Source organism: Ursus americanus, chromosome 26 (assembly GCF_024610735.1).
Source record: "Ursus americanus isolate L20-20 chromosome 26, mUrsAme1.1.p, whole genome shotgun sequence".
Classification (NCBI taxonomy): Eukaryota; Metazoa; Chordata; class Mammalia; order Carnivora; family Ursidae; genus Ursus; species Ursus americanus.
This window is the reverse complement of record NC_142152.1, coordinates 43,319,278-43,340,096: the sequence shown is the minus strand read 5'-3', so window position 1 is coordinate 43,340,096 and position 20,819 is coordinate 43,319,278. Positions and strand designations below refer to the sequence as shown.

General features: G+C 43.3%; 1 protein-coding gene across 4 annotated transcripts in view; it reads left to right on the top strand.

Moving 5' to 3' along the window:
- The first annotated feature begins 668 nt into the window (after positions 1 to 668).
- CDC42BPB (CDC42 binding protein kinase beta) overlaps positions 669 to 20,819 on the top strand; it is a 102,245-nt gene continuing 82,094 nt past the window's right edge. The window contains exon 1 of one of the 4 annotated variants that reach the window (XM_087856238.1): positions 669 to 1,117. In XM_087856238.1, coding sequence (XP_087712364.1) covers positions 943 to 1,117 — 175 coding nt within the window. In that variant the 5' untranslated portion in view covers positions 669 to 942. The remainder of the gene's footprint in view (positions 1,118 to 20,819) is intronic. The other 3 variants (XR_015721898.1, XR_015721897.1, XM_045777180.2) reach the window with 3 other exon arrangements.

Genomic DNA, 20,819 nt, shown 5'->3' with positions numbered 1-20,819 from the left:
GCTGGGTAGCCGCTCTGCAGCGGCCCGCGCCCAGTCCGGGCCTCGGGCTCCCGTGCAAGTCCAGCCCAGCTTTCCAAACTTGCTCAGAGCTCGGACGCGCCCTGGTTTTAAACCAGGAGGTCAAAACACCCTCCCACCCACCACCGGCAAGCAGGGGGTTCCCTTCGGATCCCGAGGCGTGCGCGTGCGCGAGCTCGGGCCCCACACACCCAGGGTTGGTCCGCGAAGCGCTCGCGCACGCTGCCCGGGCGCCCTTTGCGCACGCGCGAGCGCGCAATCTCGGCCGCGCACTAGCCGCGCGCTCGCTCCGCCCCGCCCCCCGTCTCCAGGCCTTCCCAGCATCCCGGACTCCCTACGGCAAGCGGCGAGGTCCCATCCCGCCAGGAGCCGGGAGCCGGGAGCGCAGGGGCGGGGCGGCGCGCTGAGGTCAGCGCGGCGGCGGCCGGCCCCGTTTTGGTTGGCTGCGCCCGCGCTGGCCGCGCCCTGGTTGGCTGCGGGCCGCGGGGCTGGGCCGCCGGGTCGGGGCTGGGGTCGGGGCTCGGGCGCCGGCCGGGCTTGCGCTGCGCTCGGCTCCGCGCCGGTCCAGGTCGGCGGCTGGCGGCGAAGGCGGGGAGGGCGCGGCCGCGGGCGGGGCTGAAGGGCGCGCGGCGGGCGGCGGGGCGAGGCTAGGCGAGGGCGGGCCGCGCCGGGCGGGGCGGGCGGCGGCGCCGAGGGGAGGAGACCGGCCCATGGACCCGCGGGGCCCGGCGCCCCAGACGCTGCGCCGCCGGGACCGAGCCCAAGATGTCGGCCTAGGCCGGGGCGCGACGACGCGGACGGTGCGGCGACGAGGCGCCGCAGCTGCCGGGGCTCGCGGCCGCCGGGCCCCCGAGGGCTTGCCCTGACGGACTGGCCGAGCGGGCGGCGAGAGTCCGGGGCGTTGGGAGCGGGCCGCGCGACACCATGTCGGCCAAGGTGCGGCTTAAGAAGCTGGAGCAGCTGCTCCTGGACGGGCCCTGGCGCAACGAGAGCGCCCTGAGCGTGGAGACGCTGCTCGACGTGCTCGTCTGCCTGTACACCGAGTGCAGCCACTCGGCCCTGCGGCGCGACAAGTATGTGGCCGAGTTCCTCGAGTGGGGTAAGTGCGCGCGGGGCGCTGGCCTGCGCCTCCGCCCCCGGCCCTCTCCTCCTCCCCGCTCTCAGCCTTCTGCTCCTCCTGCCTCCCCGAGCCCCCAGACCCGCCGCCCCCTTCCTCTCGAGCCGCCCCTTGCGCCCTCGTCTCTTCGCGGCTCTGGGTCCCTCCCTGCCCTCCTCCTTGGTCCTGGCGCATCCGCGTTCGGCCGTCCCGCCCCCTCATCCTGCCCCTGGGAGCCACATCCTCCGTTCCCACCCCCACTCGCTCTCCGCCGCCGGCCATCGCCCGGGCCGCTTCCTAGATCCACCCTCCGAGTCTGGATATCATTTCCTGCAGCACTCCCCGGGAAATCCGCCCCCACCCCTGCCCCTGCCCCTCGCTCTGGGGTCCAGAGTCAGCGTCGAGGCCCCCCCGCACACCCTGCTGGCTTGTGGGGGCAGCCGCGTGCGATTTTTATATCTGCGCCCTCCACCGCCCGGTGGGCCTCCTATCTGCGTGTGCATTTCCGGGGAGCCCGGTTTTATCGGCCCCTCCTAGGTGACAGCCTGCTGCATCTCCTGGATGCCTAGGGCTTGAACACCCTTTACCGGAGCATCTCCAAGAAAGTTTTCAGGTTAAAAGCCTTATTTTGCAAGAGCAAATTGGTTCTTTTCATTGTGATTGCGCTAGATCCTTGTAATACGTTGGGGGCAGCTAGAACGGTCAGTATATGGGAAGCGTTTAAAAACTTTCTTCATCTGATCTTTGCATGCCTTCTCTAGTTTATTCAAGGATCCATAGCGCTCAAATCGTTGATCAACTAACGTATTTTGCTTTATTAGGACAAAAGCTTGATTAAGCCATTCGATGATCATTAGAATCCCGAAGACAGCTACACGTGTAAAGTGAAACCCTTTCGCTTCATCTCTGACATGGGCATCCTGTCCAGACCCTCAGACTCACCGGGAACGACCCAGTAGGAACATACAGTGCTTGTGTTCAGGCCAAACCTAAGAAAATCCCATCCTTGGGGCACATGCATCATTGGGCTAGGACTGTGCAGTTTGAACCAGTAATTTCTAATCTTTGGGGCTGATAAAGCTGATATTTACACGAAGAAAGAAATGTATTCTGAGGTGAGGCCTCCTACTCTGCCAAAAGGGTAACTGGGACTTGGGGTTTACTAATTAAAATTTAAATGGAAATATTCTTTAGGGGGTTTGTTTTTTGCTTTTTAGTGAAATGATGTTTTGTGAGAGCAGCAGGAGAAAGGAGGCCCAGAGCCCCAGGACAGCCCATTATGCTTTATTTCGGTGGGGACCACCGGACTTGGTTATATACAATGTCCGTAAAATGAGAGCGTTCACTTTCTGGGGTCCTTTATTGGTGATGTGATTTTCAACCAAATAATTAACTCACTTTCACACTTGCTTTGAAAGTGAGGTCGTTGGTGCTTGTTATATCTGAGCCTTCTGAATATTGTATTTACCTTTCCTTTAGCATTTGATGTTGAAATCCAGACAGTTCCACAATCAGGTTCAACTCCGTGCACAGTGTGTGGGTAGGAGCGTGACGGAAAGGAGAGGTGGAGGGAGGGTTGTTGTAGTGGTGAGGTGTGGCCCAGCTGGGCTCTGTGGGCTGAAGTCTGAGAGCAGGACACCCTGTATGTGGGTGGTTCTTGTGTAGCCCCCTCCCCAGCAGACTGTACAGGCCACTCTGCAGTGGTGGGCTTCACTGGAGAAGGCTCTTCTCAGCATGTGTGGAGGTCTTATTTTATGAGATATGCCCTTTCCAAATCGAAACAGAAGCTGTGTGCTATCACTTAGAAATATTTTCGAAATTGTATTGTGGCGTTTTGGAAATTATGATTACAAATGAGTCAGTTTGCACCGGAGTGTAAACCTTAAATTGCAGGGAAGAGAAATGGACTGAGGTTTAAGGTGGCATTTTAATGAAATACTAATACTACTTCTAAATACTAATAAGATAGGATGTAGTATTTAATCTCACGCATGTTAACCTGTACACTTGTAGCTCTGCAGGAGTGCGTTACTAATGAAGAGGTGTGTACAGTCATTATTTAGTGTTACTTAGAATGCCTGCGTATTACTAGTGGAAGGTGAAGGATGGTCCATCAGGTGGAATTGTGGAGCATTATCAGGTGCCCTGACTTCAAGTGGAATTACTTCTGCTCTGGAAACGTAGACATAAGCTGTCATCCTGGGGTTGCTAAGTCGTTCATTCACACTCTGCATGGTGTTTGAAGCCTGCAGTCTGTGGAGTCCTGTCATGCAGAGGGCCAGTCTCTCCCCACCTTCCACATCTTGGTAGGTGTCTAATTTAGGTAGAAATCTTGAAACTTAATGAAGAAATACAGCTATTCAGTTCAGATTTTGAGAGTTACTGAGAAATCTTTTAGGAAATTTGGAAAGTATAGGTAATAAAGTTTTTATTTATTTATTTATTTTATGGTTTATTATAACAACAGGTGATAATGAATTTCTTATTGGTTTCAGGGGTAGAATCCAGTGATTCATCAGTTGTATATAACCCCCAGTGCTCATTATACCACGTGCCCTCCTTAATTAAGCCCATCCCCCACTTACCCCATCCCCTACCCCATCCCCTACCCCCTCCCCTCCCCTCCAGCAACCCTCAGTTTGTTTCCTGTGATTAAGAGTCTCTTATGGTTTGCCTCCCTCTGTTTTCATCTTATTTTATTTGTCCTTCCCTTCCCCTATGTTCCATCTACTTTGTTTCTTAAATTCCACGTGAGTAAAATCATATGGTGTATTGTCTTTCTCTGAAGTTTTATTTTAAATTATTTTTAGTTTTTTAGAGAGTGCATGGGTGCAGAGCGAGAGAGAGAGAGAGAGAGAGAGAGAGAGAGAGAGAGCCTCAAGCAGTCTCCACACCCATTGCAGAGCCCGATGTGGGGCTCAGTCTCACGGCTCTGAGATAATGACCTGAGCTGAAATTGAGTCAGATGCTTAATTGACTGCATCACCCAGGTGCCCCGTTTTTAAGTTTTAAAAGAAGACTTTCTGGCTCTTATTCCCTTTTTGCCACAGTGGTTGCATGGGACAAGAGTCATCGGAGCCCAGCTTAAAGACCTTCATTTTAGGTCTTTCATTTTCCCTTGATTATGTTTATAGTTTGATTAGTTTCCTCTGTGAAATCCTGGACTTTAATTAAAAGTTGGAAATACCCTGCTTTGCATCTGTATTTCTTTAAGCTGTATTTTAATGCAAATTGATCCCATTCAAAGTAGAACACTTTGAAATTTCTACAAGTAAATAGTAACAAATACAAGTAAATGAGATGAATTTGCTATCTCTTATCTTTGTTACATAAAAATACTGTTACATGTGTTAAATTTTTTTTCAAGGCTTAAATATAATGGCTAGTGTTACAGTTGGATGGAGCTGATGTTTGAAGTCCCAGCCCATTGGCAGTGGGTGGATGACAGTGGCTCTGTACTCTGGCCCTGCATGGCCTGCGGACCAGGTGGGAAGCCTAGAGCTTGCAGCTGGTGGAGGCACGTCTTGGAGATGTGCACCTCAGTGTGGGCTTCCCCATTTGCAGTCCAGGGCACCTTCCTGTTTTTTTTTTTGTTTTTTTTTTTTTTAAGATTTTATTTATTTATTTGGCAGAGACAGCTAGAGAGGGAGCACAGCAGGGGGAGTGAGAGAAGTAGGCTCTTTGCTGAGCAGGGAGCCCGATGAGGGGCTTGATCCCAGGACCCTGGGATCATGACCTGAGCTGAAGGCAGACGCCCGACCACGGAGCCACCCGGGCACCCCCAGGGCACCTTCCTCTACTGTGCCACTGTACTTCAGGTATAAGGAATAGAATTAATCCTTTCTAGCACTCTTTACTCTCCTCATTTGTGATTTTACTTGTTACGAATGCAGCAGTACCTTCATCCATGTGAATTTTCGTAGCCGTTAGCCCGGGGACCTCAGCCCAGATGTGAGCCGGATGACTCTACCAAATTGAATACATTCAGGCTTAACTGGTGCGGAGATGCTGAGCATCTCACGATACATTTTGGTTTGATACATAACAGTTCTTCCAGATGGAATGTTTGTGTAACATGGGAATGGCTTAAACAGGTTTTTTGAATAAGATTTAAATTGGAGGGAAATACTGGAATTGCATAAGAAAAATTAAGTTAACATAATTTAGACTTGTAAGTAGCTATTTGAAATGCATGGTGAGGGGCGCCTGGGTGGCACAGCGGTTAGGCATCTGCCTTCGGCTCAGGGCGTGATCTCGGCGTTCTGGGATCGAGCCTCACATCAGGCTCCTCTGCTGTGAGCCTGCTTCTTCCTCTCCCACTCCCGCTGCTTGTGTTCCCTCTCTCGCTGGCTGTCTCTATCTCTGTCGAATAAATAAATAAAATCTTTAAAAAAAAATGAAATGCATGGTGATATTGACCATAGGGCATGTGATGGGACAGTTGAAACCATTAAACCTTAACAAGCCAGCCTAACCTTTTCTCTCCTAAAACCTCGTCTGTTGACATTTGGGTTTCAAAGTGAACAGCCGTTTCACTTCGTGTGTGACACGCTTAGTGTGTTAAATCTAGGCTTTAAATAACCAAGGTTGGTGCCGGAGTGAATTGGTTTCCAGCAGGATACCGCTGTGTGAGCCTCTTGAGAAGGGTTGTGACTTGCAGCCGGTCACGCTCCATGCGCGCTACTCAGGTGCCTGAGATAAAATCATCAGAATGCGACAGTGTGGATAGAGCTGGCTCCTTCTGCCTTTGCCCTGCCTCTGGTTGCAGAGCCTGGTGCCCTTAGAAATCTCCTGTCTGTGCTGACGTCGGTGATGCTGGACAAACACAGGAGCAAACAGGACTGTTAATTCCAAACTATATTAAGTACGGTGAAACTATTGAGTGCTTTTCTTGGTAAAGAGACAAAAAGTTTTTTTATGACTAAAAAGTAAAAGGATCTTGCCGGAGGAAACCAAATTGAGATTTTTACCTTTTTTTTTTTAAATCAAAAAGGAGATAAAATTAAGGTTTTGAAGTAGTTTTTTAAAAAAAACCATGAAAACCCTGTAATCACATCACCCTAACTTGTCCCCATAACACCTTTTAGTCCCTGTCCCAAGTTTAATTTTGGTTCTTAGCTTCTTAGAATGGTCAAGAATGACAGTGTTTAGGGTTATCTTAAACTTGGGTGAAAAGCTCACACAAATGCTCTCTTAATAAGGAAAATGGGTGAGAGGAAAAGAACACTTTCCTTAGATTTAAAACCAGAAGTGTTTTGACAACCTGAACTACATAAGGACTTAAAAATCTACCGGAGACAACTGTTTTTTGAAGACAGATAGATACTAACTATGAAATAAAGGTCATACTTTACAGCAGGATCTGAAGGATCTGATCTGTGCTTTAGGTTTTTGGTCAGTTTCATTGACGGGTAGGTAGCTGGCAACAAAATTGTTTTTAGATTAAAATTTTGCAGGGCGCCTGGGTGGCGCAGTTGTTAAGCGTCTGCCTTCCGCTAGGTCATGATCCCAGGGTCCTGGGATCGAGCCCCATGTCGGGCTCCCTGCTCAGCAGGAAGCCTGCTTCTTCCTCTCCCACTCCCCCTGCTTGTGTTCCCTCTCTCGCTGCCTCTCTCTCTGTCAAATAAATAAAATCTTAAAAAAAATTTTTTTTGCACAAAGGATCAATTATATAATAGAACTTCGGATTTTGTTATCTTTAGAAAAGAATTAGAAATTCAGAGAGAAATTTGAATTGGATCATGTTTCAGTCCAGTTCTGTCCTTGTATCGGAGCTGCCTTGGAGACCTGTGGAACTTACTCGGAGGTGACTTCAGATGTCACAGGGATGGCAATTTCTCTAGCCTCCACAATTACAGAGTCATAGGTTTGTGAATACTTTAGAAATTGGAGTGGCCATGTGGTCTGCGCTCCATCCCCATCCCCGCTCTCCCTTGGGTAAACCGGGCTCAGGACATTTTCCCTGATCTTTTCGGAGCCAGCAGCCTTCTAGCGGGGGTTTTCTTGTTCACCGGACTATGACCAACCTTGGGCTACCTTGTAGGCACCTGCTTTGAAATATCTGTTTTATTGTAACCTTTCCTTCCATTCCCATCATCACTGGCCTAGCTGAAGCTCTCAAGCCCGCAGACCTAAATGAATGCCTTTCTCAGTCTGAGATTTCAATACTTGTACCAGTCAGCCTTAGACACTGCTGTTCCTTTCATCACTCCCTCTTTCAAATACTTCATATTCTATTGCCTTTAATAAATCAGGTAAAACTGACCTAAAAAGACCCATATAATCTTAGTTTTAGAAGTTGAGATTAACAGCACTTCTAACCATACCCCGTGATTTTCTTCAAATATAATTTTACCTTTATTAAAGTTATGCATTTACTTAGTAACTCTGGGTTTTAACTTTCATAAGCAGCCATTTCTAACCCCTCTGTTTCTGTTTGATAATCATCCGTCTCAGGATCACATTCAGCTGCCAGTAGCACAACCAGCTAACAGCAACTTAACCAAAATCAGGGTGCCTTCTGTCTCCTGTGGGATTGGTGTGTGGGCAGGGCAGGGCTAGTAAACAGCTCATTCCAACAAGTCCTTGGGGACCTGGGCCCTTTCCTGCTCTTGGTCCAGCATCTGATGGTGGCTGTCCCCCCTGCATTCCAGGCAGCAGGGCAAAGGTGTATTACTGTGGAAGAGGGGAAGGATCTGGGATGTTGTGCTTATTTATCAGTTCTTGCCTCAAATTCCATGTTTCTATAAAGCATGCTTTATATTACTGATTTCTGATTTTTGTGTTTTAGACATTATCTGTTGACTTCTTACTGTGGAAGAGAAGCTTACAGAACTTTTATATACCTTCTCTGCCCACCTGTCATCTGTCTCCCTTTTTCCAAATATTGTTATGTAATAATTTGTGTTTAAATTGGTAGTGTTTATGTTGTTCTAGCTAGGTTAAATATCTTAACTAAGCCACACAGGATGCAGTTAGTTGCCTGTCTTTACTGAGACAGGGAATTATATCTGTGTTTATTGGAATGAGCTACGTTTCTTCCTCTAGCTTAGATGCCAGCGTACGGTGCTAAGTATAGTCCTTGGTTTGAAGCTGGAATATCTCAGCACTGTAACGCACCTTGAGCGCGCCCCGCCCAGCCTGTCACCTTCCACCCCTCGAAGCCTTTTCTGTTCCTGTTCTCATGGAGGCTGTTTGTGCTCTAGGCCCAGTGTGTAGCAGTATTCCTAGCATTTCTCTTCATTCCTTGTGGGAATTTTTTTGGTGTCTCTCTGTTGAATTCCCCTTTCTGGATTTTATGTCTTCTCCTTTTGGTACAGTGTGTCTTCTAGTGGCTTCCCGAGAAAGGGTTCATCAGAGATAAATTTTTGAGACCTACGGTGTCAGAAAATGCCTTTTCCTCCCTCACAGTTGAGTGACAGACTGCCTGGGTACTGGATTTAGGTCGGGAGTCATTTCCCCCGAAGTTTGAAGGTGTCGCTCTATCACTGTCCACCTTCCCTTGTTGGTATTGAGCAGCCAGACCCCACAGTGACCCCTAGGACTTTGTGTGACTTGTCTTATCTGGGAATTCTGTCTATTCCCAGCGTTCTTGGTGGGTCTCTCTGGTGGGGACACTGGGTCCTTCAGCTCTGGAAACTTTTCTATATTGTCTCTTGATGATCTCTTCCGTGGTTTCTCCACTGTAGCCTTCTTGAGCTCCTGTTGTTCAGTGGTTGGACCTTCTGGAGTGTTCTCCTAATTCCCTTTTCCTGCTTTTTTCTGTTCATTTAGCTGCTGCTTCTGAGTTTTCTGGAAGAGGTCCTCAACTGTATCTTCTAGTCCTTACACTGAATTTTTATTTCTGTTGTCATATCTTTCATTACTAAGTGTTTTTGTTCTCACCATTCCTTTTTATAACATCCTATTTTCGTTTCATGAAGACAATGCACTTTTTTTTTTTTAAAGATTTCATTTATTTGAGAGAGACCAAATGCCTGCACAAAAGCTGGGGGGAGGGGCAGAGGGAGAAGCAGATTCCCTGCCTGATGGAACCTGACGTGGGGCTCTATCCCAGGACTCCAGGATCACCACTGAGCCCAAGGCAGACATTCAACCAACTGAGCCACCCAGGCGCCCTGGCAATGTATTTCTTTAAAGATTTTTTAAAATTGATTTATTTATACACATTTATGTTATATAGACATTTTCTTTTGTTTTCTGTGTTGTCTCTCTCTTCTGAGTCCTTGTTCTCCTCTTTCCTGCTTTGGTCTTTGTCTTTGATGTCACAAGCATCTCTCCAGTTGTCTGCTGATTATTGGCTATCTTTTCATAATTGTGAGGGGGCTGATTAGAAACTCCCCATGTGCACGGACAAACTTTTAAGTGTTGAGTCTCACCGTTAGGAAATAGGATGGGGACCTGCCAATTTGAGGGCCACTACCAGAAATTGCTAAAGTAATTCCTTCTTTGGGCCTGTCAGTTTCCCCAGAGAGGGGTTTCTGGTGTCCTGCTTGGGCAGTGCGGAGTAGTGTGGGATAGGCTGGCTTTTGGGGAAGGTAGGGTAAGGTGGAGAGTTGATGGAAGAGGGAGGGAACAGAAGGAGGAGGGTGTCGCTGCTTCTCGTACAGATTCAAAGCCAGTCCTGTTTTCTCTCTGTTCACATTTAGACCCTCAGAGATGCCGGTGCTTCTGATCATTCCCGAGCCGCCTTACCCCTACCTCACACACAATAACTTTCGGTTTTCTAGCTTTGCTAAATTAATCATGGCTTGTGCATTGGCTTTTCCCACTGTGCAGAGTTATGCTGACATTTCTAGGCTGCTGTCATCTCTTGTCACTCGTTCAACAAGTATTTTTAAGGACTTTAAAAGTCCTAGGCACTGCAATGATGAACAGAATCCCTGTTCTCCTGGGGCTCATGTTATCCTTGAGGCTGTGTCCCATGGTAATCATAAGCTATCATTTTAGTAGCATTTTCAGATGGTGTAAGGCTAAGGCGGGTGTTCTGAAAGGTATCCTAGTTTTTTCATCACTGTGTGAAGTCGAAATAATTTCTATTTTCTTTGACTTGGTTGTATTGGCATTTCTATTCGTATGCTTACTCATGTATTAGAAAGCTTCCCCCAGTAAGTAGAAGGAAGACATGGGAAATAAGGACAAGTTTTTCTCTAGGAACTGCATCCTAGTGGAAGGGGGGTAGGAAAGGGATGTGAAGAAGGGGGAGTTATAGTATGGGTGCGCTGAAAAGGAAAAGGGGTTCCTGGAAAGTGCTTCTTCAGATGGCTGGGGAGCAGCTCCTCTAGTGTGGGCACAGGGCTGAAGCAGGGAGGGACCTCTGGAGACCCACAGTGTGGAGATGTTTGCAGTTGGGGGGGGGGTGTTTGTGACCCAGAGACCATGTGCATAAGCTTTGATCTTTCTTGAACTGACATGGAGCTGATTCTGTTTAAATTCTTGGTATGAAGGAAGGTATCACCAACTATTTATTTAGATATTTATTTGAGACAGAGCATGTGTGCGCCTGCGCCCCAGCGAGCACACAAGGTGGGGGGAGGGGCGGAAGAAGTAGCAGACTCCCCACTGAGCAGGGACCCTGACCAGGTGCTCTACCCCAGGACCCTGAGATCATGATCTAAGCTGAAGGCAAGTGCTTAACCAACTGAGCCACCCGTGCGCCCCAGGTATCACCAGTTTAAAATCAAGAACAGAAGAAGAAATGTTCTTGCCACTCATAATTTTCTAAAAACAAGTAACAGAAATGAAATCCAAAGGTAAATAGACCTCCCTTACCATGACACCCAAATTACATTTTAAGGCTGTTGCTCTGTTGTGTTTTACCCTTTTCATGTGAAAGAATTGAACTGAAATCATTGAATTTCTCTCATTTTGTTTAAAAAAATTAAAATCAGGGAGCTGAATTTATTTTAACTTATATGTTATTTTTAACAGGAAATAGTATTTATTTATTTTAGTTTAATTTTTTTTAAAGTAGGCTCCACACCCAATGTTGGGCTTGAACTGATGGCCCTGAGATCAAGAGTCACATGCTTTCACACTGAGACAGCCAGGCGCCGCCTGGAAATTGCATTTCTATTCTTCGCTATTGAGAAAGATGTTGATTTCATAATTAGTGGGTATACAGTAATCTTTTAAAAATAATTTTGCAGCTCTGTCGCAAATGGACCTGCTTCTTTTTTAACTGCAAGTATTTGAGATCAGATTGTTGAAAAGTCTTTTAAGTGTATTAACAAGTCACTCTTCTAATGTACCTTTAAAGTTAATGTGGGAAAATGTCAGTAAAGCACTGCTTTTGAATATGTGGGGTATATTGTCTCGCAGCAAATTGGGAAGTTACTGGGAGCGCTCTATTCCCAATTTCGTCAGTTAATTAAGGTATCAAGGATGGCATTTATATTAGACTGTATCAGGACAAGAAATGTTTCTGAAAACATCAGCATTATGGTTTTATGTAACCAAAGTGATAAGCCTGGGTATATATCCTTCTACAAATATTTAATTATTATTTTTTTTAAAGCAAGGTTTGCCTTTATGAAGTTTTGATAATCCTTGTGAAATAATACATGAAGAGGGTTACTGGAACAAAAACTGATGTCTATCAGCAGGATGAGAGAAACTTAAACTGCACGGCTGATTGAGTTTATTTTAGTGGGAAAGAAAGATTTCTCTGGCATTTACAGTTACCAGATAGTTTATTTACTTTCTTTTTCTTTCTTTTTTTGGTAATAGCGTTATTGAAATATAATTTGCACACAATTTACCTGTTCAAATTATACAGTCCAATAGCTTTAATATATTCATAGAGTTGTGTAACCATCTCCACTGTTGAATCACAAACATTTTCATCACCTCTGAAAGAAACCCTGTACCTTTTAGCCGTCAGCCCTAAGCAACCACTGATCTCGTCTCATTATATATTTGCCTGTTTTAGACATTTCCTGTGGTCTTTTGTGACTGGATCCTTTTCACTTAACATAATGTTTTCAAGGATATTCCTGTATTTTGTCTCTTTCAATTCCAAATAACACTCCATTACATAGATAGTTCACGTTTTGTTTATCCGTTCATCAGTTGATGAACATTTGGGTTGTTTCTACCTTTCAACTATTACGAAGAATGCTGCTGGGAACATTAATGTACCAGTTTTGGTGTGGACATGTGTTTTCGTTTCTCTTGGGTGTATACCCGGGAGTAGAATTGCTGGGTCATTCAGTAACTATGCTTAGTGTTTTGGGGAACTGCCAGACTTGTTTTCCATAGCAGCTGTACCAGTATACATTTCCACCAACAGCATGTAAGACTTCCAGTTTTTCCATAGCCTTGCCAACACTTGGTATTGTCTCTTTTATTCTAGCCATTCTAGTGAATGGTGTCTCATTTTAGTTTTGATTTACTTTCCTCTAAAGGCTCATAGTGTCGAACATCCTTTCTAGTGTTTATTGGTTATTTGTATATCTTCTTTGGAGAAATGTCTGTTCTTTTGCCCACTTTTAAATTGTGTTGTCTTTTTGTTGTTGAGTTGTAAGAGTTCTTTATATATTCTGGATATTAAACCGTTACCAAATGTATGATTTGCAAATATTTTCCTATATACTGTGGGTTGTCATTTCACATTCTTGATGGTTTCCTTGAAGCACAGAAGTTTTAAATTTTGATGAAGTTTATTAAATTTTGTTGACTTCGGTGTCCTATCTAAGAATCCATTGCCAAGTGGTGCCAGGGTGGCCCAGTCAGTGAAGCATTTGCCTTTGGTTCAGGTCATGATCTCAGGGTCCTGGGATCCAGCCCGGCCTCCTCCGGCTCCCTGCTCAGCAGGAAGTCTGCTTCTCTCTCTGCCCTTCCCCCTGCTTATGCTCACTCTTTCTCTCAAATAAATAAATAAATAAATAATGACTCCATTGCCAAATCCGAGGTCACAAAGATTTATACCCGTGTTTTCTTCTAAGGGTTTTATAGTTTCAGATCTTATATGTAGGTCTTTGATCCATTTGACTCAGTTTTTGTATATGGTATGAGATAGGGAACCACATTCATTTATCTTTCTTTTGCATGTGCATATCCTGTTATCCTAGCACCATTTATTGAAGGACTGTTCTTTTCCCATGAAATAATCTTGCATCCTTCTCAAAATCAGTTAATAAATGTATGGGTTTATTCTGGGCTCTCAGTTGTGTTCTTTTGAGATTTATGCCAGTCCTTATGCCAGTACCAATACTGTCTTGATTACTGTTGTTTTGTAGTAAGTTTAGAATTCAGGAAGTGCAAGTCCTCCAACTTTGTTCTTTTTCAAGGTGATTTTGGCTATTTTGAGTTTCTTGAATTTCAGTATGAATTTTAGGATCAGCTTGTCAGTTTCTATAAAGAAGCCATCTGGGATTCTGATAGAGATTGTGTTGGATCTGTAGGTGAATTTGGGGAGTATTGCTATTTTTTTATAATAATTTTTTATTATGTTAGTCACCATACAGTACATCCCTAGGGGGAGTATTGCTATTTTAACAATATTAAGTTTTCTGTCTGTGAACATAATGTCTTTCCACTTATTTAGAGCTTTAAAATTTTTTTTTCAAAAGTATTTGGTAGTTTTCAGAGCTTAATGTGTTTGTTTTTACTTTTTTATTGTGGCATAATACGTATATATAAAATTTGCCATTTTAACTTTATAAGTGTTTTTTCGGTTACATTAATTTATTTACAAAACACAGTATAACATTTGCAATTATTTTGTTAAATTATTCCTAAGATTTTTTTCACGCTATTGTAAATGGAATTTTTTTTTCTTTTTTTCTTTTTTTTTTTAAGATTTTATTTATTTATTTGATAGAGAGACAGCCAGCGAGAGAGGGAATGCAAGCAGGGGGAGTGGGAGAGGAAGAAGCAGGCTCCCAGTGGAGCAGGGAGCCCGATCCGGGGCTCCATCCCAGGACCCTAGAATCACGCCCTGGGCTGAAGGCAGACGCTTAATGACCGAGCCACCCAGGCACCCCTGGAATTGTTTTCTTAATCTCATTTTCAGATTGTTCATTGCAAATGTATACACATAACAATGGATTTTTTTAAAAATACTGATCTGGTATCTTGCAAAATTGCTGAACTCATTTATTAGTTCTAATAGTTTTTAGTGGATTCCTTAGGATTTTTATATGTAAAATTATATCACCTGTGGCGAGAAATAGTTTGCTTTTTCCTTTGCAGGCTGGATGTTCTTTTGTGGTGTTGCCTAATTGCCCTGGCTAGAACGTCCAGCGCAGTGTAGGGTAGAAGTGGCAAGAGAGCACATTCTTGTCTTATTCCTGATCTTGGGGATGAAGCATCTAAGTCTTTCACTATTAATGATGCTTGTAGCTGTGAATTTTCATAGATGCCCTTTATCAGGTTGAGGAAGTTTCCTTCTATTCCTAGTTTATTGAGTGTTTTTTCCTAAAAGGGTGTTGTGTTTTGTCAACTTTTTCTGGGTCCATTGAGATAATCATGTTGCTTTTGTTTTTTATTCTGTTGATATATGGTGTATTACATTAATTATTGTATGTTAAACTAACCTTACATTCCTGGGATAAATCCCACTTGGTCGTGGTGTACAATTCTTTTTCTGTGTTGGCTGGATTTGGTTTGCTAGTACTTTGTTGCGGATTTTTACATCAATATTTGTAAGAGATACCAGTTTGTGGTTTTTTCTTTCTTTGAATGTCTTTGTCTAGTTTTGATATCAGGGTTAATACTGGACTTATAAAATGAGTTAGAAGGTGTTCTGTCCTTTTTCTTTTTTTTTTTTTTAAGAGTTTGTGAAAAATTTGTATTTAAATATTTGATTTCGAGGAACTGCCAGATTCCCAGTTCACCTGGGAAGCTGTCTGGGCTTTTCTTTGGTTAGTTTTTGGGTTACTAATTCAACCCCTGTACTTGTACATCTGTTAACATTTTCTCTTTCTTCTTGAGTCAGTTTCATAATTTTTATCTTTTTTAGGAATTTGTCCATTTTATCTAGATTAATTTGTTGGCGTAGAGTCCATTCATAGTACTTCTTAATCCTTTCATTTCTGTAAGATCTGTAGGAATGTCTCCTCTTTCATTTCAATTTTAGCAGTTTGAGTCCCTCTTTTTTTCCCCGTTGGCCAACCTTAAAGATGGTTAAAATGGCAAGTTTAATGTTTTACCACAGTGAAAAAGTAACTGCAAGTAAAAGTAATTGAGATCCATCTATGCTGTTGAGTGTAACTGCTGTTCATTTTTTCTGCTCGCTGTACAGCGTTCCACTGTATTTGTGTGTCACCATTTGTGCACTCACTGAGTGGACATACGGGGTGGCCATTTTTGGGGCTGTTAATGAGGAGTTCTACCACAAATTGCTTTGGTTTTTAAATTCTCCAGAGAGTTTCTTTGACTGCAGTGCGTCTACATATCACTGGTCAGTTTTTCTTTAAAAATTCCTTCCCAGACATTTCTTGAGTTACTCCCCCATAACTTTGAATTCTGTCGTTGTTTGTGGAGGATGATTGTGGATGGTCCAAGTTACAGTTCTCTGTGATTTAGGATTGCCCCATGTACCATGTATTAAAAATATCAGAACATAAATCAGAAAACTTACATTAGGCCAGTGCTATTTTTATTTTAAATAGTTTTAAAATTACAAAAATAACATGTGCTCATGATTTAATAAATTGAAACAAAGCAGAAGGTATGCCATAGAAAGTAAAAATCTTTTTCCCCCTAATTGTATATAACTTTTTATTTCTTTTTTAATTTTAGAGTATATTCTAAACTTCTCATTAAAATTGAATATTGATTTGAAAGGCTTTTTAATATCAAAATATTTTCCTATTCATAGTTTTAAGTTTTTCATGAGAAGTTAATGTTGAAATATGGTTATTGCATGTATCAAGAGGGTTGTGATTTTTGCTTTTGATAGACTATTAATTTTATTGTTACGTATATTAATATACATAATGCTAAGGAATCATTCATGCATTCCCAGGATGAAGCACACTTGGCCATGGCATTTTTTCCCCCTAACTGCACAGTTGAGCCTGTTGTGTTCATGTTTGTTTATTAATTTTTAATTTATATTCCCAGCGGGGGGGGGTGTCTGTAGTTAGTGGACTTATATATAAAATCATTTAATTACTTTAATTTCCTTTTATCTGTGACATAATTTTCAAATTAATTTTCACCGAAGAGTAATTAGGGGGCACCTGGGTGGCTCAGTCGGTCAAGCATCTGACTCTTGGTTTCAGGTCAGGTCTCGATCTCAGGGTGGTGAGATCAAGCCCGTGTCAGGCTCCATGGTGAACACGGAGTCCACCTGAGATTCTTTCTCCATTTCTCTTCCTCCCCTTTGGCTCCCCCCCACACTCCCTCGTGCGCACTCTCTCTAAAATAAAATCTCTTAAGTGGTTAAAAAAAGTTAATTAGAATTATCAGTTTTATGGTGTCAAAGCTTGTAGCATGGATGTTATGTTCTGTGACTATAATGAAGTCTTCCTTGTTTGGTCTAAGTTGGTTGTAAGAATTGGAAATTAATAAATAGCGTTCATAATACAGGCATACCTTGTTGTATTGCGCTTCACAGATACTGCGTTTTTTACAAATTGAAGGTTTGTTGTAATCCTGCATCATGTAAGTCTGTCAGCACCATTTTTCCTATAGCATTTGCTCACTTCATGTCTGTGTCACATTTTGCTAATTCTTGCAATATTTCAAACTTTTTCATTATTATTATATTTGAGTTACTGCAATCTCATGATAAAACTTGAAAGGAGGAGGCCTGGCTTCTTGTGGGTGAGCAGAGACCGTGCGTTCTTGAGAGGCAGACCGCTCCTGGTGGAGATGCTGGGAACGCTGCTGGGATGGTAACGAAGGACCTAGACCCTCCCATGAACGGCGTCCAGAAAGCTGCAGCCGGTTTGAGAACACTGATCCCCATTTCGGAAGACGTTCTCCTGTGGCAAAAATGCTATCAACAGCATCGCCTGCTACAGAGAAATTGTTCATGAAAGGAAGAGCCCATCAGTGCAGCACATTTCCTTCTTGTCTTATTTTGAGACATTGCTATGGGCTCCCCTGCCTCCAGCGCCCACCACCCTGACCAGTCAGCTGCCAGCACCACGGGGGCCAGCCCTCCTGCAGCAAAGAGACTGTGATGGGCTGAGAGCCCTGATGACGGTGAGCGCTGTCAGCAATGAGGTATTTTTTTTTAAAAGACTTTATTTATTTGAGAGAGACAGAGCGCGTGCGCACAAGCAGGGGGAGCAGCGCAGGGAGAAGCAGACTCCCCGCTGAGTAGGGAGCCCAACGTGGGGCTCAATCCCAGGACCCTGAGATCACGACCTGAGCCCAAAGCAGACGCTTAACTGACTGAGCCACCCAGGCACCTCTCAATGAAGTATGTTTAATTAAGGTATGAACATTGACGTTTTAGACATAATGCTATTGCAAATATAATGGACTACGGTATAGTGTAAACAGAACTTTGGCATGCCCTGGGAACCCAGGAAGTTCATTTGACTCGTTTGTTGTGATGCTCACTTTATGGTGCTAGTCTGGAACCGAACCCACAGTGTCTCCAGGGTCTGCCCGTAATTATGGTTATGTAACTTTTATTCACTGTGAAACCGAGTTGTATGACTGGACCCAGAGAGGATGTGCCTATCTTGTGCCTTGAGCAGGAGAATCATCCAGATTTCAGTACCGAAGAGTTCCCTGCAATTTCTAACTTCCTGTGCTGCTTCTGGGTCATACTCAGCTGCCACTGTTTCTTATCTTCACATCACTATTCATTGGATTCTGGTTTTTTTGGTGATTTGTTAGAGTCTTTTCATAGCGAGGAGAGGATATGTGTTACATAATTATGTATATATGTATATGTGTGTATATATGTATGTGTATGTAACATTCCCCCCCTTATAGAGATCAAGGGTAGTAATCTTTACAAGCTATTGAATGTCTAAAAATGCCTTATTCACCACTCATTTTATTGGTGTTTGCTTCACTGAGTATGGAATTCTAGGTTCACAGTGTCTCCCTCTTGAAGAAGTTTCTGCTTCGTGATCATGGTGAGGTGGTGGGTGGCCATGAGTTCCTCTCTTTTTGAGGATATTACTTAGAATGTTTTAACGTTTTCTTCTCCGATTTTTCTGTTTCTTTTGAGACCAGTTCTTTGTTCACCTTGGAACTTTTCCTTCCAGTGATTTTTTCCTTCCAATACGGGTAGTCCTTGGATTTCCATTTGTCATGGATTATTTAGGAAATTTCCCAAAAATAATATAAAATTACTAGTCCCTATTGAATGGTGATATTTTTGAGTACTGCCAGATCCTTAGTTGATCAGATTTTATATTTTTTCTTCTTCAGTAGCATTTTCATCACAATTGGTTTGTAATATAAATAAAACTTCATTACCTCTAAGACTAAAAGCTTCAAAAATCTATGTCATTCATCACCACCTGTATCTGTTTTCTTATGGTTTATTTTTTACTTGCTGTAGTAATTCTTGTTGACTGTATTGCAAATTTAATGATGCTTAAAATATTATATATATACATATTTTAAAGTTTTAGTCTGCTGGAGACTTTTTTTTTTTTTAGATTTTATTTATTTTATTATTTATTTGACATAGAGAGAGGCAGTGAGAGAGGAAACAAAAGCAGGGGGAGTGGGAGAGGAAGAAGCAGGCTTCCAGCAGAGGAGCCTGATGCGGGGCTCAATCCCAGTACCCCGGGATCACGCCCTGAGCCGAAGGCAGACACTTAATGACTGAGCCACCCAGGTGCCCCTAAAATATTATATTTATAATCTGAGAAAAATATTTTGCAATAATGAACTTTAAATATTTTTAAAAATAAAGATCCGTATGGAGAAGTATACCTGTTTTTCACTTTCCATGAAGTGTTCTCCAGCACCACAGTTGAAAGGGAGTCTTTGGGTAAACATTTAGCAATAAGAGTATCTCAGTCCGCCTTTTGAAAGCAGAGTTCAGAGTAGTGTTGTGCCAGTATGACTCAGGTTCAGGAATACATTAGTATGCGGAATACTGAAACCATTAGTCATGTCAGCTCTGCAGAGTTTGTACAGAATTTTTACCAGCTCATAAAACTGTTTTATGACCAGAAGGAATGCCAGCAATAAAACAAACGAGGTCATAACAAACAAACTGGGTGTGTAGCTGATTTTCATGTCCGGATATGCTTCCAGTGAGGGGAACTCCTGTGTCCTTTGCAGCAAGAGCTGGTTGTGGTTTCAAGTCAGTCATTCTGGTTTGAGTATGTGTACAAGGAGACTAATTTTTCAAAACTGGCTAGCCTAGCGTCCCATGTCAAGCCTTCAACTGTCCTCTGTTTAGATAAGAAATAGCAGATGACCCCCTGTATGAAAATGTCATTCCTTTTTTGGAGTGGCTTGAATTTTTCATCTGTTGATATTCTTTATTTTCATAAATAGTATTAATAAAAGTGGTAGCAATTGGAAGTATTTCCTATGCAAATTTAGATCTCTTTTATTATAGGAAATTTCGGCCATTAAGAAGTAGAGAGTGGAATGATGAACCCCTGTGTCTGTCGCCCATATTCAACTGTTGTCAGATCGTGGTCAGTCTGCTTCATTTTTATCCCCCCATTCCCCAAAGAGCTTTATTTTGAGGCAAATCCAAGACATCTGTGGTCTCATTTGTAAATATTTCAGTATATACTTTAAGAAGATAAGGGCTTTCTTTAAAAACATAGTTGGGGCACCTGGGTGGCTTAGTCGTTAAGCAGAGTTAAGTGTCTGCCTTCAGCTCAGGTCATGATCCCAGGGTCCCAGGGTGCCCAGCGGGGAGCCTGCTTCTCCCTCTGCCTCTCTTAGTCTCTCAGATAAATAAATAAATAAAATCTTTAACAATAGTAATAATAAATTTTTAAAAACATAGCCATAGTGACATTACGACATTGAAAAGCTAACAGTAGATTTTTCAGTATCACCAAATACTCAGTCATGGTTTAAATTTCCTCTTTCTGTTGGTATTTTCAGTCGGCTTGTTCTGTAGCAGCCCCGACAAAGTCTGCACCCGGCGTTTGTATGGCGTGCCTCCTGAGTCTCTTAACCTGCAGGCTCTCTCCCCCACCCCCCCACTTTCAGTTCTTTTGTTGAAGTTCTTTGCCCCATCCTGCTCACACCATTTTAACTTCTTTTTAGTGTTTTCCTAGCTGGACAAATAAGGTTGGTGGCAAATCATTCTTACACTGTTGACCTAGTATATTTTGTGGAAAATAGAATTATTTGGGGTTAGGCAATTATTGTAAAAAATGAGATATTTCTTACTTTATTTCCAAATGTTTTGTTGTTGTTCGTGTGTTTGTGTGCGTTTTTACTGTTGTGAGGTGTGTTTTTCATCAGTGGCTAACTTGGCTTAGGATCCTGAGTGTGGGCTGGGTGTTGGGTCAGCTGTGACTGAGGTTGGTGGTTAATGTTCCAAGTGGTGATGCAGGGGCTGGATCATTTACTGCCTCCTCCTCCGAGGTCCTGTTGACGCGCTGTCTCCTGAGCGTGGCCATGGGGACCCGCCTTTCCTCCCCTACCCACGTGTCTGATTCACCCCCCCCCCCACGGCTTCCCCAGAGGGCATCTTAATGAACACTATGAACATTTAAAGAGTTGATTAATGTTTAGCTAAAATCCTTCCCTTTTCCCCATACTTTACATTGGCTTGTTCAGCTTTTTCCTATCAGTTTCTTAG